The following is a 23,295-nucleotide window of genomic DNA, read 5'->3' as shown; positions in this document are numbered from 1 at the left end:
AATATTTTCTTCCAGTCTGTGGCTTGTCTCTCTCTTTTTAAACATATATATATAATATAAAAATATATATAAAATATAGATATATAAAAATATTATAGAAATATATTATATTATATAATATATATTATATAATATATAATATATAAAAATATATATCTATATTTTATATAATATATATAATATATATGTAGATAGAGACAGAGAGACAGGGTCTCATTATGTGGCCCATTCTGGTCGCAAACTCCTGGGCTCAAGCGATCCTCCCGTCTCAGCCTCTCAAAGTGCTAGGATTACAGGCATGAGCCACTGCACCTGGCCTTGTCCTTCTCTTAACAGTGTCTTTCAGCCAGGAATGGTGGCTCAGGCCTGTAATCTCAGCACTTTGGGAGGCCATGGCGGGGTGGATCCCGAGGTCAGGAGATTGAGACCAGCCTGACTAACAAGGTGAAACCCCGTCTCTACTAAAAATACAAAAAATTAGCCGCATGTGGTGGTGTGCGCCTGTAATCCCAGCTACTCAGGAGGCTGAGGCAGGAGAATCGCTTGAACCTGGGAGGCGGAGGTTGCAGCGAGCCAAGATCACACCACTGCACTCCAGCCTGGGTGACAGAGCGAGACTCTGTCTCAAAAACAAACAAACAAAAAGTGTCTTTCAAAGAGAAAAGTTCGTAATTTTAATGAAGTCCAGTGTTTTATGGATTGTGCTTTTGGTGTTGTATTTAAGAAATCTTTGTCTAACGCAAGATTACAAAGATTTTTTTCCTATTTTTTTTTGTATACGTTTTATAGTTTTAGGTTTTGCATTTAAGTCTGTGATCCATTTTGCATTAACTTTTACATATAATAAGTATAAAGTTCTTTCACTTTTTTGCATATAGATACCATGTTTCATGACCATTTATTGATAAAACCATCCTTCCTCCACTGAAATGTTTTGCACCTTTGTCGAAAATCAATTGACCATACTGTGTGTGGGTCTATTTCTGGAGTCTGTATTCTGTTCCATTGATCTATTTGTCTATCTTGATGCCAGTACCACACTATGTGGATTACTGTAGCTTTATAATAAGTCTTGACATCAGTAATATAAGCCTGCTAACTGTGTTCTTTTTCAAAGTTGTTTTGTCTATTCTAGGTCCTTTGCATTTCCAAATGAGTTTTAGAATCGGCTTGTCAATTTCTACAAAAAAAGCACTGGGGGTTTGATTGGGATTTCAATGTTTTTTTTTTTTTTTCCGAGTTCTGGAAAATGAATATGAAAAATTGTAGAGATAATTCAAGATCAAAGATGACTCTATTTTATTCCAGAGAGAATTTACTTTTACTCTTGGCTTGTAGCTGGGGGCCCTAGCAATCTCGGATCACCTTAATCAATATAGTGATTGAGACAAAAATGATTCAGCCCCCGCAAGGACTGGTCTGCTCTGTTTCATCCTTTTTTCTAGGGTAGAATTCTCCTGAGTTCTTATTCCAAATATGGAGCTTCTGTCAGAGGTCCCCCTCCTTTGATGAAAGAAGGGATGGACAGATAAGATGGAGGGATGAGAGGATGGATGGGTAGATGGATGAGTGGATGGGTGGATGGGTGAGTGGAGGGATGTGTGGGAGGGATGGATGGATGAATGGATGGATGGGTGGGTGGACGCATAGAGTGATGGGTGGATGGACAAATGGATGGATGGATGGATGGATGGATGGTGGGATGGGATGGATGAGAGAGAGAGATGGATGAATGGACTACAGAGAGCTCCACAGCTCCTCAGAGGAGCTTAGAGGTCATTAGGGGTTCAGCGGAGGCCAAATGGCACCACGTGAATCCATTTAAATGTTGGTCCCCATAGGGTTCCTTTGGAAAGAAAACAGTCTCATGGCTAAAAGTAATCCTGAAGGCTCTGCTCTAGTCCAATCTCTGCAACTCATAGATTTTGAGGGCCAGAGAGGGGAGGGGCCTTCCCCAGTGTCCCACAGCCAGTTAATGGCCAATCTGAGACTGGGTCCACATCTTCTGACTTCCAGACCAAGGGATCTCCTCCACTGACTTTGCCTTCTGTGGTTTGCATGAGGTTCCCATCTCCTCCTCTTCTTTTTCCAGGGGAAGGAGAAGTTCCTGGGCATCCTGAACAAATACATGGAGATCCATGGCACCGTGTACTACGACAGCCAGCGGCCCCCCGAGGTGCCAGCCTTTGTGAAGAACCACGGCCTCTTACCGCAGCCTGAGTTTCAGCAGCTGCTGCGCAAGGCCAAGGTGAGCTCCCATCCCCCGCACCATTCTCACCCTTGCTGGCTGCAGACACTGAGGTCACCACCCATGCCTGCCAGGCCCGCCACCACCACTCAGGCCCCTTCCACGTGTGGACCTTCCCCAGCATGCTCTGCTGCCCTGAGCTCCACATCTGGCCAGAGCCCAGGGGCAGAGATGTGGGTGCCCACCAGGCAGGAGAGGCCCTATAGAGAAAGGGACCTGGGCAGGGCCAGCAGAGCAGCAGATCTGTGGCTCAGTGATGGGGAAGTAGAGTTGGGCTGCCCATCCGCCCCCTTGCGGTACCAGTCCAGCCAAATGGACTTCTGGGTCAGGCCTAGCTTTTGGAGACACTGAGCTGGGGTAGTTGGGTGGGTGGAGAGAGGGGTCCTGGCTAGAGTGCCATTGAGCCACTAGTCCTGAGTGACTGCTTCAGGGGTCCCTGAGCTGTACTCCCGGAGCACCAGTTGTCACAGTGGGCAAAACCCTGACTGGACCCTGGAGTATCAGCTGAGGCTGGAGAGTCTCCAGCCAGCTTCTAGGCACCCCCTCACCCTCTTTTTTATGAGACAGGGTCTTGCTCTGTTGCCCACGCTGGAGTGCAGTGGTGCAATCAGGGCTCACTGCAACCTTATACTCCTAGGCTCACACAGTCCCCTCACCTCCGCCTCCCGAGTAGCTGGGACTATTGGCATACACCACCACACATGGCTAATTTTAAAACTTTTTGTAGAGATGGTGTCTTCCTACGTTGCCCAGGCTGGTGTCAAACTCCTGGGCTCAAGCGACCCTACCACCTCAGCCTCTCAAAGTGTTGGGATTACAGATGTGAGCCACTGCACCTGGCCCCAGGCCCTCTCTGGATCTCATCATAGCTTCTTTCCCAAGGCATCTTGGATGTGTGTGTGTGTGTGTGTGTGTGTGTGTGTGTGTGTTGTGTGTGTGTGTGTGTGTGTGTGTGTGTGTGTGTGTTTTGGGGGCAGTGGAGATGCTCGTGTGTAGTGAATAACCTGAACAACCTCACAGAACAGCCCTGGATTCAGAATCATTTATTAAGTGCCTTCCAGGCCAGCCCTGTGCGCTCCTAGCACAAATTACCTAAAAAATAATAATTTTGGCCACGTGCGGTGGCTCACGCCTATAATCCCAACACTTTGGGAGGCTGAGGTGGGTGGATCACAACGTTAGGATATCGAGACCATCCTGGCCAACATGGTGAAACCCTGTCTCTACTAAAATACAAACAAACAAACAAAAAATTAGCCAGATGTGGTGGTGGGCGCCTGTGGTCCCGGCTACTCAGGGGGGTGAGGCAGGGGAATTGCTTGAACCCGGGAGGCAGAGGTTGCAGTGAGATGAGATGGTGCCACTGCACTCCAGCCTGGTGACAGAGCAAGACTCCGTCTCAAAAAAAAAAAAAAAAAAAAAAAAATTTCAACTTTTATTTTAGGTTTAAGGGGTACATATGCAGGCTTGGTACCTGGGTATATTGCATAATGCTGAGGTTTGGGATATGAAGGGTCTTGTCACCCAGGTAGTGAGGATAGTACCCAGTAGTTAATTCTTCCGTCTTTACCCCCTTCCTCCTCCCCACTCCAGGAGTCCCCAGTGTCTGTTGTTGCCATCCTTATGCCCATGAGTACCCAATGTTTAGCTCCCACTTGTGAGAATTTGTGGTATTTGGTTTCTGTTCCAGCTTTAGTTCGCTTAGGGTATTGGCCTCCTGCTGTATCCATATTGCTGAAAAGGACATGATTTTGTTCTTTTTTTTATGTCTGCATAGTATCTTATGGTGTCTATGTACCATATTTTCTTTATCCAAGCCACCGTTGATGGGCACCTGCGTTGGTCCCATGTCTTTGCTGTTGTAAATAGCCTCACACAAGTTAGGTGCTGAATAAATGTTTTTGGGATGAGTGAGTGAGGTTCCTGGAGGTCTCTCGTAGGTGCAGGCCTGCAGCTTTCTTGGCCTGAAACCCTTGTTCTTTTCTTCCTCCCTCCAGAATCATAAATCATAGCCTGATAGAGCAAGAAGAGACCATTGATAATACCTAATTAGACCCCCTTATTTCACAAATGGGGAAACTGAGGCCCAGAGAGGGGAAGTGCTTGCCCGTGGCACAAGATGTTCTGGGCTGGCTTTTCCAGCCCTGTTATAGCTCAGATAACAGGCTGAGCAAAAATAATCGCTCCAGGCCCAGCTGCCTCCTGTGAATATCCCGAAGCCTAACCTTGTCCCCGGCATCCTGGGGCTTACTGGGCTGTGGCGGCCCAGCCCTTCCTGATCACTGCGCCCCTTAACTCTGCAGCTCTTCATCGGGTTTGGCTTCCCCTACGAGGGCCCCGCCCCACTGGAGGCCATCGCCAATGGCTGCATATTCCTGCAGTCCCGCTTCAGCCCGCCCCACAGCTCCCTCAACCACGAGTTCTTCCGAGGCAAGCCCACCTCCAGAGAGGTGAGTGGAGAGCAAAAGCATCCTGGTCCCCGATCAGGAGGGGCCGGGACAGAGACCCCTGCCGGTCCTGGAAGAGGCAGACTGAGATGTGGGGCAAAAGGAGATAGGACAAGTGGATGGGGTACCTTCCTTTGTCCCTGTCCCACTGGCAGGCACAGGGGGCAGCTGCGATCTCTGTACCCGTGCCAGGTGTTCTCCCAGCATCCCTACGCGGAGAACTTCATCGGCAAGCCCCACGTGTGGACAGTCGACTACAACAACTCAGAGGAGTTTGAAGCAGCCATCAAGGCCATCATGAGAACTCAGGTGAGAGCAGCCACATGCAGCTGAGACCACCACTAGTCCGCATTGCTGGTCTTCACTCTGATTAGAAAACGGTGCCCCTCTGGGTGAGTTCAGACTTGCAGGCCTGGGTTGGCAAAGGTGTCCATCCCTCCCCTGGTCAGACACAGCCCTGAGCCAGGGCATGTGGATTGGAGAATGGAATGGGGGACCCCATTCATCTACTCAGGTGTGACGTGTGGGGAATGCCTTTGTGCAGTGAGCAACCTGCACAACCTTACATGGCAGCCCTGGATCTCAAATTGCTTATGGAGCACTTTTGAGGGCCAGGTGCTAAGTGAATGTTTTCACGATGAATGTGTGGAGGTTTTTAAACTGCTGCAGGTGTGGGTTTGCAGCCTTTACACAGCACATTTCAAAATATAATGTGCACACAGACCGTCTGTTAAATGCGGGGCAACGCTTTGAGTAGCAAGGGGGTAGGACACCCTGGGTCTCCAGTGAACGTGGGTGCTGGTATGTGTAGGTGCACATGTGTGGGCGGGGTGAGAGTGAGGAGGGGCTTGTGCCTGATGCTCATCTCCACAGTGGACATGTTTGTGGCTTTTGACCGTGCCTTGTGCTTGGCTGGTTCCTTCATTCTGGGGAGGCTCAGACCCAGTGAACGAGAGAGCCTCTTCTCACTATGGTTCTCCTGGATCCCCTTCTTGCTAAAGCTCAGATAACAGGCTGAGCAAAAATAATCGCTCCAGGCCGGGCATGGTGGCTCCCGCCTGTAATCTAGCACTTTGGGAGGCCGAGGCGGCCTTGAGGCCAGGAGTTTGAGAGCAGCCTGGCCAACGTGGCAGGTTTCTCAAAGTCAGGGACTGTCTGAGATTGGATTCCTCCAGGAAGTAACATGAAAACAGGGATTTTAGCAGTAGCTTATTTGGTAGGCAACCCCAGGAAGCAGGCACAGAGGTGCCAGGTGAGGCAAGGTGTGTATCAGCAGGTGGCACCTGGAGCTTATCACCACGGGGGCCTCTGCAAGATAGGGTAGGTCACATCCCAGAGCTTTCCTGCCCGAGGGGAAAGAGGCTAGGGTAGGTATCCTCCTCTTCCCATCCATCTGTGGCTGAGGGTGGCGCCTGGGATGCCAGTTCCTGACACTTTTGGCCTGCACACGGATGGGCTCAGCAGGCCAGAGACAGCCCTGAGGTGGAGTCACAGGTGACTGAGGGTGGGGCGCTGATGGCCCTGCTGCAGGGAGAGGTTGTGTGACCTTGTAATGCTGGATCCTAGCAAAGCACCAGCCTAGACAGAGTGGGAGGGATAAAAACTCCCTTGCTAGCTCTCAACCCAGTGTTGTCCCCTGTCCTGGGCTGGTGGCTTAAGTTCTGGCAAGGCCTTATAGAACAAAAGCAACTAGAGGCCAGGTGCAGGGGCTCACACCTGTAATCCCTGCATTTTGGGAGGCTAAAGTGGGCGGATCACTTGAGGCCAGGAGTTTGAGACCAGCCTGGCCAACCTGGTGAAACCCCATCTCTACTAAAAATCAAAAAAAAAAAAAAAGAAAATTTAGACCCGCGTGGTGGCACACGACTGTGATCCCAAGTACTCAGGAGGCTGAGGCAGGAGAATCGCTTGAACCTGGGAGGTGGAGGTTGCAGTGAGCCGAGATCACGCCACTGCACTCCAGCCTGGGTGACAGAGCGAGACTCCATCTCAAAAAATTTTTAAAAAGATAAATAGGAACTTGGCCCCTTGGCCACGCCCTAGGAAGAGGGCCAGGTATTTGACTGGTACCAGCTTATAGGCTTAAATGGGGCTAGAAATAGCAGTGCCAGGAAGGAGGCCTTAGGTAGAGACCTCAGTGCATAGGAAAGAAGAGTGAAGGGGGTTAACTGATTAATTTCACTGCTGGAAACTGACCAACCCCAGCCTCCTGCATGGGGAAGCTGGTAACAAGGTGTACAGGTAGGGAAGGGGGCTCCTGTCACCCCACAATCTCCTCCAGCTCCTTCTCCCCACTTCTCCACCCACCCCCCTCTGCTCTCCTCCCTCTCCCCTCCCCTTGCAAACCAGTCCTCCAAGGCTTCTCCTGCAGAGGGGCTCAAGGCAAGGCTGGGGAGGGGGACTACATAGACTTTTCCAATGTGGGGAGCAGGGTTTGGCCCAATCTCCATCTCCAAGACACATTGTTAAGCTGAAAGAGTGAGACACTCCACCCTGTGGATAACCTGCCCCCCGGAGGCCCAGAAAGCGGGGTCGGGGGAGGGCTGTGTGCGTGAAGGTGCTGGGATAGTCGCGGGTATTTCTGGTTGGACACACAAGAAATTGATAACTGGGGGAAGGACTGAGTGTCTGGGGTGAGAGGAAACTTCCCTTTCGTTGCTTTCCTGTTTGATTTTTTTTTTTTTTACATGAACATTTGTTTAACTTTGTTAATTAGTTAATTAAAAAATAACAATTACAAAAGGATTAAGGAAGCAAGGTATTGCAAATCTGACCAGCTGAGATTTGTGCTGGGCCCCAAACCAGCTGAGGCCCCTCTGCCTTCAGACCCCTCCCTTCTGTGGGCCCCACCCCTCCGCATAACAGTTCACCCCCTCTTAGCTCACAGCAGCTCAGAAATGTTTATGTGCCCAAGAGTCACCCCGGGGGGGAGGGCCTTAAATGCAGATTCTCGAGCCCATCCCACACCTTCCCATTTAATAGGACCCAGCTTCGCGTGGGAATCTGCATTTTAAACAAGAACTCTGGGTAATTCTAATAATCCCATTTTATTATTTTTTTTAAATTTTCTTTTTATATTATTTGAATAGAGATGGGGGGGGGTCTCACTTTGTTGCCCAGGCCAGTCCCAAACTCCTGGGCACAAGCGATCCTCCCGCCTCGGCCTCCCAAAGTGCTGGGATTACAGGCATGAGCCACCATGCCCGGCCTAATAATTCTATTTTAGAAAACAGATTTAGGGACAGCTGGTGGAGGCTGAGAGCAAATGAGGGCTGCCATCATGGGGAGTGGCTTGTTCGGGAAGTCATGTGGCCTTTTACAGGGAGAGGGAGGGAGGAGCGGCCAGGATGGGGAGAAAGAGGTGAGAAGAAGAGGTGAGAAGAGGGAGGTCTAAGACACAGCGAGCCGGCCCCCGGCCTGACAGCCATGGAAAACCAGGGCCCGGCATCTCTTCTTTGTCTCTGCACCTCCCCGGGTTTGCCTGTGGGCATCTCTGTGTCCAAAGCAAGGCCATTCAAGGTGACACCAACACTGGCCTCCGCTGTACCCCTCCCTGCTGTCATTCCCACAGGCCAGCAGTTCCCAGGCAGGATCAGCACCTGTCACTCTGTCAAGACTGATTAGGGCGCACACCTGTAATTAGACCTAATGGGGGTAATTTCCAGGCCAGGCAGGCGGAACGTCGTCCTTGGCTGTGAGTGTTCTCTTCACGCAGGGACCTTTGAATTACCTTGTGACAAGGGCTTCAGATACAGGAGCGAGAGTAACTGAGATTTGCTGTCACGGAGCCGGGGAGCGGCATTTGGAGAGGAAAGCTCTTCTCTGGGGAGTTTTATTTATAACTTGGGAGTGAAGCCTTGTCCCCGCAAGACCCCCAGAAGTGTGTGGGGCTCAGAGGCTCCCAGGACTTCGTCATGAGTGTTTAGGGAACCAGCTGGGGCAGCAACTGGCTGCCAGGGTCTTCTTGGGCCATCGGCTCGGGAATGAGAGCAGGTTGGGACAGGGTTGTGCAGAGCACGGGGCTGTGCAGGCTGCGCTGAGGATGGGACCGGCGGATTCTCCGGGACTTCAGAGTTGCTCCAGCGTCGAGAATACCCGCACACAGTGCCAGGGGATGTCAGTGCTGGGGCAATGTCCGGCTTCAAGGACATCAGTGACTGCCGCTTCCCTGGGACCCTTGAGTGTCAGGGATGTCCCCTTGGCCAGAGGCCCCAGGACAGGTCTCCTAAGAAGTGGGGTACACAGAAAGCAGGACCGGACTTGGGGCAGCTGGACTTTCTACCACCACCCAACGCTGATGAGGAAGAAAGGAGGTGGTTGCAGGCTTGAGTCAAACAGTTAGATTTCACCCACTGGCTAAAGACAGGAAAGCGGCTCATTGGGAGATGGGCTGGGCCAGGTCAGGTGCCACCAGGCATGTTGGAGTGGGGAGGTTGAAGGCTAAAATAGACCTTTCTCTGAGTCTGGGATGGCTCCTTCCTGGGTCCTGACCGCTGCCCCTGCCCTTCCAGGTCAGTGATTTTCTCCACGGTGGCTCTGTGCTGGGCCTGAGAAAGTGAATGGAACAGGAAGGGGTTGGTTGGTTAAGAAGTTGGGGGGAGGCAGGAGTACCCCCTTACTCCTCTGTCACCTCTTCCCTCCATTCCCCTGGCTTCTTGGACCCCAGCTTCTGCATGCATCTGCCCACAGGACAGGTTGCTGTGTGACTATTAGATATTTATTTATTTATTTATTTTTGAGACAGAGTCTCACTCTGTTGCCCAGGCTGGAGTGCAATGGTGCAGTCTCGGCTCACTGTAACCTCCACCCCCCAGGTTCAAGCGATTCTCCTGCCTCAGCCTCCCAAGTAGCTGGGATTACAGGCACCCACCACCATGCCCAGCTAATTTTCTTGTATTTTTAGTGGAGCCGGGTTTCACCATGTTGGCCAGGCTGGTCTTGAACTCCTGACCTCAGGCGATCCGCCCACCTCGGCCTTCCAAAGTGCTGGGATTACAGGCGTGAACCACCATGCCCGGCCAACTATTAGATATTTAGACAGACAGCCTGTGGCCTCTGCTTGGGGGTTTGTGCCTGTGGGGGCAGGGTACTTTACAAATGTCATCTCGTTCCCGCCAACTGGGAGATGCCCCTGTGTTCCTCTGCATGAATGTCCCATGTCTTGGGCAGGATACAGGCAGAGCTGGGGATGCCTTTTCATTCCATGGCTATTTCCTGAGCACCCACTGTATGCCAGGCACTGTGCCAGGCACCGGGGATTCAGTGTGAACAAGCCATAGTCCCCACCCTCAAGGGGTCCGTAAGTTCACGAGAGACATGAGGAATACACAGGAGACAATGACGCAGGGGCTCATTCTGTGCTGGGGAAGTCTGGGGTGCTGGAAGTCACCAAGGAAAGTGTTCTTGTCACAGGAGTGGGGGTGGGGCTCAGGGAACGCTCCCTGGAGCAGGTGATGCCTAAGAGGGTGGGTGGGCTGTGGGAAGAGGAGGTGTTAAAGCCCAGGAGGGGACAGAGCACTGAGCTTTATCCTCTGTGCAGTTGGGACCGGGACCTGGGAGGGGGTGGGGAGGGATGAGGCTGGGCCTCGTGGGTCCTGAGCCTGAGTCCCGGAGGGCCACTGGAGGGTGTGCGGGGAACAGGGACTCTGAGCTGGTGGAAGGGCCAGGTGGATGGGGTGGTCAGCTCCCTGGGCATGGCACAGGATGTGAGAGCCCGCCAGACCTCCACCCCCAATGCCGAGCACGGCAGGGCCCCCGACGGCTGGGCCTTCTCCCGCCCCATGTGTCTGCCCATCCCTCCCACAGGTCGACCCCTACCTACCCTACGAGTACACCTGCGAGGGGATGCTGGAGCGGATCCACGCCTACATCCAGCACCAGGTCGGTGAGCGCTCTGGTCTCTGCCCCAGATCCTGTCAGACCAGAGGAGGGGGCTGAGCCAGCTTCACTGTCTGCCCAGGGCCCTGCACCCATGAAACCATCCAGCTCCCTGCTCCCTCCTCCAGCCTGTCCAGTCTCTTTCCCAGAGTTCCCTCAGGGCTGGAGACAGGCAGGCCTGACTGCAGGCCTGGAAAGCAGCACGCTCCAGGCACTCCTGCTGTCTGGGCCCAGCCTTAGAGCCCAACTCCACAGCACTAACAGAAACACAAAGACTTTCATTCTTAGAAAACAGTGGTTCGAAAGTCTGCTAACTGATTGGGGTTTGGTAACTGAATGGGAAGTGAAGATCCCCGGACTTCCTGCCCACCCACTAAGGATGGCAGTGAGACCGGAATGGGAGATTAGGATCTCTGCCTTGAGAAACCAGGGGACAGCCCCATGGTTTCAAAAGCTCGGCCACCCCAGCCCCCGAGGGAGCACCCAGGCAGGCAGCTGTCCCAGGAGTACACTCCTTTCTCCTCCCATGGGTGCTCAGAGGGCCTGGAAGTCGTGGGTGAGGAGGAGGGCGTGCCCTGTCCCTGGGGAGTCCTGGCTCCCCGCTGCATCCTGGCGGATCTGAGCCACCATGAGGGCTGCAGGTGGCCCAGATGGAGCGTGGCTCTTCAGGCTCCAGGTCTCCAGGGTGATGCCCCGGGTGGGCCTTGGGCTCAGGGCCCTGGGGCAGGTGGCTGTATGGCTGTGAGAAATTTCCACACATAGTGCGTGACCTCCCTTTCCATCTTGTTGGCCCCACCAGATGTTAGGGCTGAGAGAGTCTGGTTCTCCCCTGTCCCTTTACAGATGGGAATACTGAGGCCCCCAGAAGGGAGAGCGTATTCAGGTGAGGGGGTGAGGGTCAGGGCTGTGGCCAGAACCCAGGACTGAACCCAGACTGGAAGCTCACAGAAAAGCATTCGCGGGGCCCTCCAGCCCCTGGAGAGCCTCACGGCCAGCCTGGGGCCCTGTCCCCATGGAGGGCAGGGCTCGTGGGCCCCAGGGTAGGAACCCCAGCCTGACCTGAGCATCGAGGCAGCTCCAGGGCACACAGGATGCAGAGGGCTCTGAATCCAAGTCCTGTTCTGCCGTCCAACCCCAAGGCCCTGGGCGGGTGCCGTGACCTCTGAGCCTCCATAATTCCTGTAAGTGATCTGGAGACACGAGTGTCCATGAGAAGTAAATGAAATAATGCAGGTAAAGCTACCTGGTATTCAGTAAGCGCCCAGTAGTGGTGGTTCGTACTGGCACGGCAGGGTCACACCTTCAGGTGTCTCCCAGGCACACCTGGGTTGCATTTCCCCACCCTAACACTGCTCTCCTCCTTGCAGGACTTCTGCATAGCTCCAGGCCCTGCCCTACCAGAGGCCCACGCCCCGAAGAGCCCCTTTGTCCTGGCCCCCAATGCCTCCCACCTCGAGTGGGCTCGGAACGCCAGCTCGGCTCCTGGGGCCTGGCCCCCCGCGCACTCCCTGCGGGCCTGGCTGGCCGTGCCTGGGAGGGCCTGCACCGACACCTGCCTGGACCACGGGCTAATCTGTGAGCCCTCCTTCTTCCCCTTCCTCAACAGCCAGGACGCCTTCCTCAAGTGAGTGTTCCCCCACCCTCCCCACCCAGCCGCTATCCTCGCTGGCCCAGCCGCGCTCACTGAGAGCTCTCACGCCCAGAGCTGGCCCTCAGCCCTGCCGGTGTGGGGGGATGTAATGCTTTCCGCTGAGTCAGGAAGGATCCAGAAGAGATCCTCCAGGCCATTATCCAGGTCATTGCTGCCCTACTCTTGGCCAAGCCCTAAACTACCAGGGAAAGCTCCTTCCAGTGCCTGCCCTCTTCCACCCACTCAGCCCCCTGCCCAGCCTGTTTGGGCATCGTCCTGTCCCAGACCATGAAAGCTGTTCCAGGTGTTCCTCCTACTGGGTCTGCCTGGGTCCCCAGCCCCTCCAGGTCAGGCCCCTCTCTTCTCCAGGGGTCCCTGGACAGCAGGTGGGATAAAGGAGCCGTAACACATCTCCTTACCCAGGCTGGGATGGGATGGGCCAGAGAAGGGGAGCAGGCAGGACTAGGCTGGGGGCAGCCCCTACCCCGCCCCAGCTGTTCTGCCCAAGTGACCAACGCTGAGTGATGGTGCTGTGTGGTGCCTGCCAGGCTGCAGGTGCCCTGTGACAGCACCGAGTCGGAGATGAACCACCTGTACCCGGCCTTCGCCCAGCCTGGCCAGGAGTGCTACCTGCAGAAGGAGCCTCTGCTCTTCAGCTGCGCTGGCTCCAACACCAAGTACCGCCGGCTCTGCCCCTGCCGTGACTTCCGCAAGGGCCAGGTGGCCTTGTGCCAGGGCTGTCTGTGAGTCCACCTCTGCCGCCCTGCCTGGCACCCACGCTGGCTCTCTCCTGCCACAGGAGAAAGCACCAGCAGGTTCTGAGCTCTGGCTGCTTGTCCTCCTCGCAACCCCTCCAGGCCGGAGCTTCCTTCCTTAGCCGGGAAGATGGCAGAGGAGAGCCGTGCACAGGAATAGGAGGAGGCAGCACGCCGAGCCCCTGGGACCTCCCAGGCAGGCCCCTGGTTCTCTCCTGGGGACTCACGGCAGCATCATGGCCAAGCAGGTGTCGGACTGCTCAGAGTCCGCGTGGCCCAGGAGCAGGTGGTCGGAGCCCCTGGCTTTGTGCGAGGCCAGATCTGGGCCAGGTGGCGAAAGGGGCCCAGTCATTCTTGGGCCCAGGATGGGGCCTCTAGACTTGCGAGGGAGAGGAGCAGGGACCAGGCTGCCCCACGGTCCCTGAAGGGTCCAAGGAGGGGCCCTCCCCATGGCCCTGGAGAGCGGGCCTGGGTGGTACCTGCTCCAGGCAGGGAAACTGGGGGCTCGCCCTTCTCCTGTGAGGGGAGCCAGGCACGCAGGGCCCACTGGTGTTTGGGATGTGGACAGAGGGGCAGGGGGCTGGGAGAAGGCTAAGCCGAGGGGTCCTGTTTGTGCCTCCCCTTAGTCCCTTCCCTCCCGATTTCCCGATTCCCCCACCCTCCCTCTACACTTGAGGACCACAGTTGGGGGTGTAGGGACCACCCAGACCCTGGTTGAATTGTTTCTCTCTCCTGCTTGTTCCAACCCTTTTCACTCGGAGCTTCTCCCCAAACCTATCCTGGCATGACCTGTGACTCCAGATGGTGGATTTGTTCCAAAGCCTCAATCCCTACCCCCTCCAAGGGGCAGGTTTCCACTCCAGCCTCAGAGATCAGGCTCTGGGACCCCCGCCCGGGGGTGGCCTTCATGCACCAGGCACTTCCGCAGGTGCTGACTCCCCCACTCCGCAGACATCCCAAGCCCCCCTTTGCAGACAAGGGCTTGGGATGGAGCCTCAGCCCCATGGTACACCCTGCCCAGTTTCCAGTTGCCCTGTCCACTTACCCCAGGTAGCCCCCAACCTCATCAGTGCCGAGTCCTCTTCCCTACCTCCAGCTTCCTCCAGCCTCAAACTGCCTCCAGATCTAGCCGTCCTTCTCCGAGTGGCATGCCTGCCCCAGGATGCCCCCTTCCCCTCCCCCCATGCCCAGAGCCCCGTCTGCCTCAGCAGGTGGGGCCTTCAGAACACTGCCACCCACCCAGTTTTATAATCCCGCTCCCTCTCCAGGCAACCCCACCCACCAACCTAGGCCTGCTCCTCCGCCCTTCCCAGGAGGCAGCCCCGGGATGCTGAGAGTTGGTGGAGGGGCCAGGCTGGACACTTCCCATGGGAGTCCCCTCCAGACCTGGCTGGCCCCTGCAGCCACAGAAACCACATGGCAAAAAAATCTCATTGGTTCCCAAGGACTAACCTGTGGGGGAAAGCAATAGAGACACTCTTTTTCTCTCTTTTTTTAAAGATTTATTTCTTGAAATAAATATTTTATTGGGATGTGAGATGCGGAAGAGGAACTGTGCTGATTCTCGTCTTTTCCTGCGGCATCCAGAGCTCGCCCAGGGTGGATGGCAGATAGCTGAGGTCCCCAGGTTCTGCTCCATGTCACTCGGAGCACATGGGGTGCTCAGGTCTGCAGAGCTGGGTGCTGTCTGCTTCAAACCGCCCAAAGGAAGTCCCTGCTGGTGGCAGTGACCCAGGGTCATCTCCTGGCTGCCCCAGAGCTGTGACTGCAGGCACCCTGACAAGCAGTGGTGAACTCAGTCATGTTCACCTCAGGCTGGCCTCTGCCTACCTCCAGCTGGCTGTGACAGTGGCCGCACGAGGTCAGAGAACACAAATCCATTTTGATAAGAGCCTGAGCCACATAATGAGAGAATGAGCCAGCGTTTACCGCCTCAGGCACTGGGCTGAGAGTTTGTCCCGTGCTTGAGTTGTCATTTCATGCACTCAGCTACCCTAGCAGGTAAGTACCATTATGTTAATATTTCTGTTTTACAGCGAGAGGCACAGAGAGTTCAAGTAACTTGCCCAAGGTCACACAGCTTGTTAGCAGGGAGGCGGGATTTGCTATAAAATGGGGATCGTTTTTAAGTCTCTGTGAGGAGCAAATGGCTGGATAGAGTGACAGCCCGGCATGGTGACCCTGCATGCACCTGGTCTTCGCTCCAGGCTTTTTTTTTTTTTTTTTTTTTTTTGGCACAATCTCGGCTCACTGCAACCTCTACCTCCTGGGTTCAAGTGATTCTCCTGCCTCAGCCTCCCAAGTAGCTGGGACTACAAGCGCACGCCACCACACCCGGCTAATTTTTGTATTTTTAGTAGAGACGGGGTTTCGCCATGTTAGCCAGGCTGGTCTCAAACTCCAGACATCAGGTGATCCACTCGCCTCGGCCTCCAAAAGTGCTGGGATTACAGGCGTGAGCCACGTACCTGGCCTTCGCTCCAGGTTTTATGTGATCCCGTATTTGAATCACTGCACAATCAGGACCGTCCTTCCCACCAAGCGTTCTCCACTGAGGCAGTTTTGTTCCCCGGAGGGCAGCTGGCATTGTTTTGGGTTGTTGTGACTTGAGACAGGGGTGGTATATGCTATTGGTCTCCAGTGGGGTTAGAGTCCAGGGATGCTGGCAGCATCCTCCAGTGCACAGGACAGCCACACCACAGAGGATGGTCTGGCCTGGAGCGTCAGCAGCGCCAAGCTTCACACACCCTGTTCCAGGCCAGTGGTCGTAAAATTTTGGCATCAGAACCACCGGATTCCTGAGCTCACTGAAACACATGTTGCTGGCCCCCACCGGCAGAGTTTCTGATTCAGCAGATCTGGGGTTGGGCCCTGGGAGTTGAGTCTTTAATAAGCTCCAGGTGGGCGGGAGGGTTGCTTGAGCCCAGGAGTTTGAGACCAGCCTGGGCAACATAATGAGACCTTGTTTCTACAAAAAAAAAAAAAAAAAAAGCCAAGGTTGGTGGCATGCGCCTGTGTTCCCAGCTACTCGGGTGGCTGAGGTGGGAGGATGGTTTGAGGCTGCAGTGAGCCATGATTGTGCCACTGCACTCTAGCCCAGACAACAGAGCAAGACCTTGTCTCAAAAAAAAAAAAAAGGAAGAAAGAAAAAGGCCAGGCATGGTGGCTCACACCGGTAATCCCAGCACTCGGGAGGCCGGTGCTTGAGTTAGAGACCAGCCCGGGTAACACAGACCTCATCTCTCTAAACAAAAACAAAAACAGAAAAAACCTCTGGGTGCTGCTGCTGCTGCTACAGGGGGCCAGGGCCCACACTTTGAGAACAGCTGCTCTAGACCAAGCAGGTACTAGTAGGGATTTCAAACATGAGAGTACCAATAACTTGGTGGCAGTTTTTAATTAACAGTGACTGTGGCCATTTTCTTCTGTTCCAGCATGTCATGCCAGGTGAGAGACCTCATACAACCAAACCTGCTCACAGAGATCAAAGCCACAGGCCATCAGAATTCCTCCTGTCCCCTCATTTTACAGATGGAGGCCCGAAGAGAACAGGGGCCTGGTCCATATCGTACAGCTGGAGGCAGAGCCCAGCTCTCAGTCCCTCTCTGTCTCTGCCTCTGTCCCTCTCTGCTGTGCTGCTTAAAAGAGGCTGAGAAAAGAATAGCTGAGCCAGGCATTTTCCATGGTCTTGTCCAGCAGGAGGGGGGTAGGGCTCAGAAACCTGGCCAAGGCCTTCTTTTAGGAACTGAGCCTAGTTAGGGGAACAACAACAACAAAAAAGGCCAGGTGCGGTGGCTCACGCCTGTTGTCTCAGCGTTTTTGGAGGCCAAGGTGGAAGAATCTGAGGTAGAAGGATCACTTAAGCCCAGGAGTTAAAGCAACATGGCAAGAACCCATCTCTACAAAAATTGTTATTTTTATTTGTTTGAGATGGAGTCTCACTCTGTCACCCAGGCTGGAGTACAGTGGCCTGATCTCGGCTCACTGCAACCCCCGCCTCCCAGGTTCAAGCAATTCTCCTGCCTCAGCCTCCCGAGTAGCTGGGATTACTGGGATTACATTCAGCTGCTACCACGCCCAGCTAATTTTTGTATTTTTAGTAGAGACAGGGTTTCGCCATGTTAACCAGACTGGTTTTGAACTCCTGACCTTAGGTGATCCACCCGCCTTGGCCTCCCAGTGCTGGATTACACGCATGACCCACTACGCCCGGCCTACAAAAATTACTTAAAAATCAGCTAGTGTGGTGGCAAGTGCCGGTGGTCCCAGCTACTCGGGAGGCTGAGATGGGAGGATGGCTTGATCACTTGAGCCTGGGAGGTCTGGGCTACAGTGAGCTGTGATCATGCCGCACCACTGCACTCTAGCCTGAGTGACAGAGTGAGGCCCTGTCTCCAAAAAAAAAAAAAAACTTTATTTTTTTGAGCAGTTTTATGTTCACAGCACAGTTGGGTGGAAAGTACAGAGATTTCCCATATGCCACCTCCCCCACATACACAGGCCACCCCCACCATCCACATCCCCTACCAGAGTGGTCCGTGTGTTCCAATCTATGAGCCTACACTGACGTATCATCAGCCAAACACAGTTCACATTAGGGCTCACTCCTGGTGCTGTGTATTCTACGTGTTTTGACAAATCTTTAATGAGATGTATCCACTATCATGGCACCATACAGAGTGGTTCCATTGCCCTAAAAATCCTCTCTGCCTCCTCCTAACCCTGGAAAACCACTGATCTTCCGACCATCTCCATAGTTTCGCCTTTTCCCGATCATCAGGTGGTTGGAGCCCTACAGTCTGTAGCCTTCTCAGATTGGCTCCTTTCTTCTAGTAACGTGCATCTAAGATTCCTCTGCATCTTCTCATGGCTCGGTGCCTCATTTCCATTTAGCACTGAACAATATTCCATTGTCTGGATGAATCACAGTTTGTTTACAAATTCACCTACTGAAGGATATCTTGGTTGCCTCCAAGTTTTGGCAGTTCTGAGTAAAGCTGCTATGAGTGTTCACGTCCAAGTTTTTGAGTGGAATCCATTTTCTTTTCTGCTTATAACAGTCACAGTCATTTATTTTGCTCACAGATCTGCAATTTGGGCAGGGCTTGGTGGAGGTCATTTGTCTCTGCTTCACATGGCATCAGCTCAGGTGGCTTGCTCCGAGGCTGGAGAATCACTTCCAGGACAGCTCACTCATGTGGTTGGCAAGTTGGTGCTGTCAGCTGGGGAGCTCAGCAGGGGATTTGGGCTGGGGGCCGTGGTTCCCATCCACGTAGGCCTTTCCAGGGACTCTTGTGCTTCCTTGCAGCGTGGTGGCTGGGTTCCAAGAGTGAACATCCCAGGAGAACAAGGTGGAAGTGAAAGGCATTTTTTTGAACTAGCCTTGGAAGCCACATGCTGTCAATGCTGGCATACTCTATTGGTCAAGAGAGTCATCAAGCTCCTCCTGCTGCAGCTCATGAGGAGGGGACATAGATGCCACCTCTCAACGGGAGGGGTGTCAAAGTCACAGCAGAAGAAGTGCTCGTGGAATGGGACATAGTGTTGCCTCTATCTTTGGAAAATATAATCTGCCGAAGATGCATCTTGGTCTTCCAGCATTTCTGGACTGTTGTCCTCATCCAGTCCAAGATGGCTCCCTTCTAAGGCCTCCTTCCATCCAATGAAAGAGAAAAAGGAGAGGGGGAGTCAGCTCATGCCACTTCTGATTGTGCTCCATTGGCCAGAGCTTAGTCACATGGCTATACCTAGGTTTACCGGTTTATTGTAAAGGATTTTGCAAAGGATACAGATGAAGAGATGCGTAGGGCGAGGTATGAGGGGGGCAGAGGACACAGAACTTCCATGCTGTCTCTGGACGGCCACCTCCCAGGAATCTCCACATGTTCAGCTGTCCAGAAGCTCCTGGACAAAACTTCCAACTAATTCGGGTAAATGCCAAGGAACACGATTGCTGGATCATGTGGTAAAAGTATGTCTAGCTTTGTAAGAAACCGCCAAGCTGTCTTCCAAAGTGGCTGTAGCATTTTGTATTATTAGCCCTGAATGAGAATTCCTGTTGCTCCACAGCCTCACCAGCATTTGGGGTTGTCAGTGTTTTGGATTTGGGCCGTTCTGATAGATGTGCGGTGGTATCTCATTGCTGTTTTAATTTGTATTTCCCTGATGACATATGACGTGACATATATATTTGCCATCTGTGTATCGTCTTTGGCGAGGTATCTGTTCAGGTCTTTTGCCCATTTTTTAATTCGGTTGTTTTCTTAGTGTTGAGTTTTAATAGGTCTTTATATATCAGCCTACTTTTGAATCCTGTGTGAACTTTTAAATGAAGCTGGAGGGGCTGGCTGGCAGTAGGGGGGGAGAAGTTGAGAATTAGAAAGAATTTGCAGCCCAGATGTCAGTGCCAGGCAGAGCTGCGGCTCCCACGCCTTCCTCTGAAGCTGGCCACGCCTCCTTCAGCCCTGGCCCAACTCTAAAGGGCGGAGGGAAGGGCAGGCACGGGCCGGCCTCACCGGCACCCTCCCAGGTGACCGCCCCTCCCCACTCACAGGTGAGGAAACAGGTGTGATGAAGCCCCTCAGCCCATGGACTCACCTGGGGAGTCAATTAAACCAAAACCCAAAATATCCAGGCGGGGCCAGGCGGGGCCAGGCGGGGCGGCTCACACCTGTAATCCCAGCACTTTGGGAGGCTGAGGCAGGCAGATCACCTGAGGTCAGGAGTTCGAGACCAGCCTTGCCAAGATGGTGAAACCCCATCTGTACTAAAAATACAAAAATTAGCTGGGCGTGGTGGTGCGCGCCTGTAATCCCAGCTACTTGGGAGACTGAGGCAGGAGAATCGCTTGAGCCCAGGAAGTGGACGTTGAGACACCGTCTCAAAAATAAAAAAATTTATTTTTAGAGTCAGGGTCTCACTCTGTCACCCAGGCTGGAGCCCTCAAACTTCTGGGCTCAAGCTATCTTCCCACCTCAGCCTCAGGAGTAGCTGGGACCACAGGCGTGCATCACCAAACCGGGCTAATTTTTTCATAGAGTTGGGGGTGGGGGGGTCTCACTATGTTGCCCAGACTTGTCTCAAACTCCTAGGCTCAAGTGATCCTCCCACCTCGACCTCCCCAAGTGCTGGGATTACAGGCATGAGCCACTGCACCCAGCTGGGCATCAGCGTTTCATAAAGCACTCCTCTATGTGTCTAGTGTGGTTCCACTATGAACCACTGCACTTACCCATCATACCTGGCTAGCTCCTCTCTGCAGCGCTCGTGGCTTTGCCCTCCAAGGAGGGAGAGGAGGTTGAGTACCAACTTGGGGAGGCCTCATTTGAAGCCTTGGCCTCCAGCCCCAGCCCCTGGGCTGAAGCAACTTCTCTTGCAGCCCAGGGTCCACTAGGCTGAACCCAGTGGAGGAAAAGGCGGGGGATCCAGCTGGACCTGGGAGCACAGGATGCAAACAGGCCTCGGCTGGCTCCAAGACAGTCCTGAAGTTCAAGGGCAGGAGAAATAACATGAGTGGGAGGCTGGTAACAAGTTCTGTCCCCCCAGAGCCAGGGAAGCTGGAGGGCAGCAGAGGGGACGGGGTCCCAGGTCCCAGCAGGCCTGTAGGAGGCCAGCTGCCTGTGGAGGCCCAGGAGGCAGTTCCCACCCTGGGTTCTTCTCTTGGCAGCCAAGGCACCCTCTTAGCTGGGCCTGGCGGGGCTGGAGGCCGAGCAGCTAGACCTGGTGGACTTGCCTTCCCCATGCTCTGGCCCTGCAGCTGCCCCAACTCCCTTGGCTGACTTAGAAGGCTCCCAAAGACCCCGTATGTTCTCTAACCCCACACCTTCCCACACCCTCCCCTGGGGAAGATCTGACTTCAGGGAGGCAAGAGCCCAGGCAGTTTGGGGTGTCAAAAAAGAGGTCCATAGGGTTTAGGTTTATCCACCCCTTTCTGCCTGGCCACACTGGCTCCTCCATGTACTGGCCTAGCACTCTCTAAAAGGGAATCAACGTATTCCCTTAAAGGGGGCGGGGTCCTCTTTTCAGGACTGTGCTAGGGCGAGGCTGCCCTCCTCCTCCTTGGCTGTGCAGGTGCAGACCCCACCTCCCCATCCCGACAAACCGGGCTCGGAAGGGAAGATGGGGTGAAAGCCCTGTCACGGTCCTCGCAAGAGCACCGAACTCCTTGCCAGGCTGGCACCCGGCACCCCCACCTGCTGCTGCGGAACTTCCTCTTAGTTTGCACTTCAGCTTCCTCCTCTGTAGAATAAGGGACGTAATCCTGGGACACAGGTGTTGTGAGGACTAAAGGAGGTAAGGCAGGTAAGATTCCAGGTGCTGCCTCTGAGATGGCTGTTGATGACTGTAAGACACTCAGCTGCTCTCAGGAGCCACGCTGTCTCCAGGGCAAGGAGCTGCTGCCCCTCCTGGCAGGAGAGCACAGTAAGGCTCAAGCAGTCCCTGGCTCCCAGCCTGCTGCCACCCAAGATTGGAAACCCCAAACCTGGGGGAACTTCTCACCGCAGCTGCTGGGGGGTGGCTGTCCTTGGGCGGAACAACACAGAAGATGCTGTGGGTTGAATTATGTTCCCCCGCAAAAGATGCATTGAGGGCACCCCTGGTGCCTGTGAATAGGATCTTACTTGGAAATAGGGTGTGTGCAGATGCTCATCAATTTGAGATGAGGTCAGACTGGATTAGCATAAGCCCCAAGTCCAATGACTGGTGTCCCCATCAGAAGAGGATCCAGGGACACACAGGGAAGAAATCCCTGTGAAGACAGAGGCAGAGATCAGAGCCATGCAGCTGCCCCAGCAAATACTAAGGACAGCTGGTGACCGCCGGAAGCTGGGAGGGCAAAGATGGACCCTTCTCTAGCGCCTTCAGAGGGAACACGGCCCTGCTGGCACCCTGATGCTGGCCTTCGGCCTCCAGAACTGTGAGGAAATACGCTCCTGTGGTTTCAAGCCACAGCTTGTGGTAAGTTACTATAACAGCCATGGGAAGCGCATACAGAAGGGGTCAGACTTCTGCTGCCTTTCAAGATAATAAGAGGCCAAGCCACGCATCCTGAGTCAGGAGTTAAACGCTCCCCTAGCCAGGCCGCTGGCTCCAGTGTGCAGCCTGCTTTATCTTTTTGCAGAAAAGCAAATTGTTTGCTGAAAAAAAGCCTCGAAGGAAAAAGAACGCAGCCCCCCAGGGATGCATACCAGTCCCCCCGCCCCAAATAAACACCCACAACACAGACCTTCAGGGTACCTGGGGTGAAGAATCCAGGCGCTTACTGCAGGAGAAGGGGGTGGTCCCCAAGCCTGACTTTTCAGGTTGATTCTGCGCTTCTCTGGGACTGGTCCCCTCTCTCCCCAGTCAGCCTGAGATCATCTCCCTCTGAGTCTCAGCTAAAAATAGTCCAGGCTCCGACGTCTGCATATATTTGAATATTGGGCTCAAGAGACCGTGGTTCTGGGGAAACGGTGCAGCTGGTTCCCCCTGATGTTGGAGCGTGAAGCCAACAGAGCACATTCTCCCCCTTAAACTCTCAGCTCCCACAGCTGCCCAGGCCTGACCACCAGCCGCCTCTTCCTTAGAGACCCTTTGCGGGGGTCTTTTCCAGTCTGGGGTCCCATGGAGCAGCCCAGAGCTGGGTGGGATTTGGCTTTTGGAGTGCTGGGAGAGTTTTAGGCTGGGGTCTGAGCCCTGGGAGGGCTCCTTGAGCCCACAGCAGATACCCCTGGCCCCCGTGGCTCCCCCAGCCCCATGCTGGTGCCCACCCCATCCTTGGGCCTCAGAAGGTGGAGGGTGGGTGGAGACTATGAATCCCCCGGGCTTGTGTCAAGCTGGATTTAGACATCCTCAGTTTCCCCTCTTTTCCCTCTCCCCATCGCCATCCGTTCAGCAAACATTCTCCCAGGAGCAGTGCTTGGTAAGGCACTAGGCCCGGAGGGTACAGTCTCCTGTCTAGTGGCTGTGTCCTGAGCCCCTGTGTCCAGGGCTGGGGCCTGCTGAGGACTCAAGTGGGCTTCCTGAATCTGCTGGTGCCTGGTTTTAATCAGTTCTGGAGACTGCTCTGCCAATATCTCCGATCTTCCTTCTCCCACAGTGGCAGGCCCCTCTCCCCGTCTCCCCGTGCTGGGGATGGGTGTTTTTGCTCTGTCCTTCCACAGAGGCGGCAGTCCTGAAGGGGCCTGGCTTTATGCAGGGGTCTTGATTCTGCATGTCCATCCCCAAGGCCACACCTCTCATCTCCATGGATTAGTCAGAGTCCAAGCCCTGGACCCCACGACCAGGAAGCCTCGGCCTGCACTGGCCACACTCACGTGGCCACTGTCTGGTTTTCAGCTCCTGGTTCACTCCAGCCCT

At 54.1% G+C, this 23,295-nt stretch overlaps 1 protein-coding gene across 5 annotated transcripts in view; it reads left to right on the top strand.

The window, feature by feature from the left end:
* Positions 1 to 14,634, top strand: part of MGAT5B (alpha-1,6-mannosylglycoprotein 6-beta-N-acetylglucosaminyltransferase B) — an 84,099-nt gene extending 69,465 nt beyond the window's left edge. For 3 of the 5 annotated variants that reach the window (XM_032177191.2, XM_058429021.1, XM_058429020.1), the window contains 6 exons: positions 2,093 to 2,248; positions 4,552 to 4,698; positions 4,888 to 5,004; positions 10,501 to 10,575; positions 11,940 to 12,196; positions 12,751 to 14,632. In XM_032177191.2, the coding sequence (XP_032033082.1) occupies positions 2,093 to 2,248; positions 4,552 to 4,698; positions 4,888 to 5,004; positions 10,501 to 10,575; positions 11,940 to 12,196; positions 12,751 to 12,949 (951 nt within the window). In that variant the 3' untranslated portion in view covers positions 12,950 to 14,632. Of the gene's footprint in view, positions 1 to 2,092; positions 2,249 to 4,551; positions 4,699 to 4,887; positions 5,005 to 10,500; positions 10,576 to 11,939; positions 12,197 to 12,750 lie in introns of all 5 variants that reach the window. The other 2 variants (XM_032177187.2, XM_032177188.2) reach the window with 2 other exon arrangements.
* Positions 14,635 to 23,295: the final 8,661 nt, after the last annotated feature.

Source organism: Hylobates moloch, unplaced genomic scaffold (genome assembly GCF_009828535.3).
Source record: "Hylobates moloch isolate HMO894 unplaced genomic scaffold, HMol_V3 SCAFFOLD_15, whole genome shotgun sequence".
Classification (NCBI taxonomy): Eukaryota; Metazoa; Chordata; class Mammalia; order Primates; family Hylobatidae; genus Hylobates; species Hylobates moloch.
The sequence above is the reverse complement of the archived record's forward strand: the minus strand, read 5'-3'. Positions and strand labels throughout refer to the sequence as shown.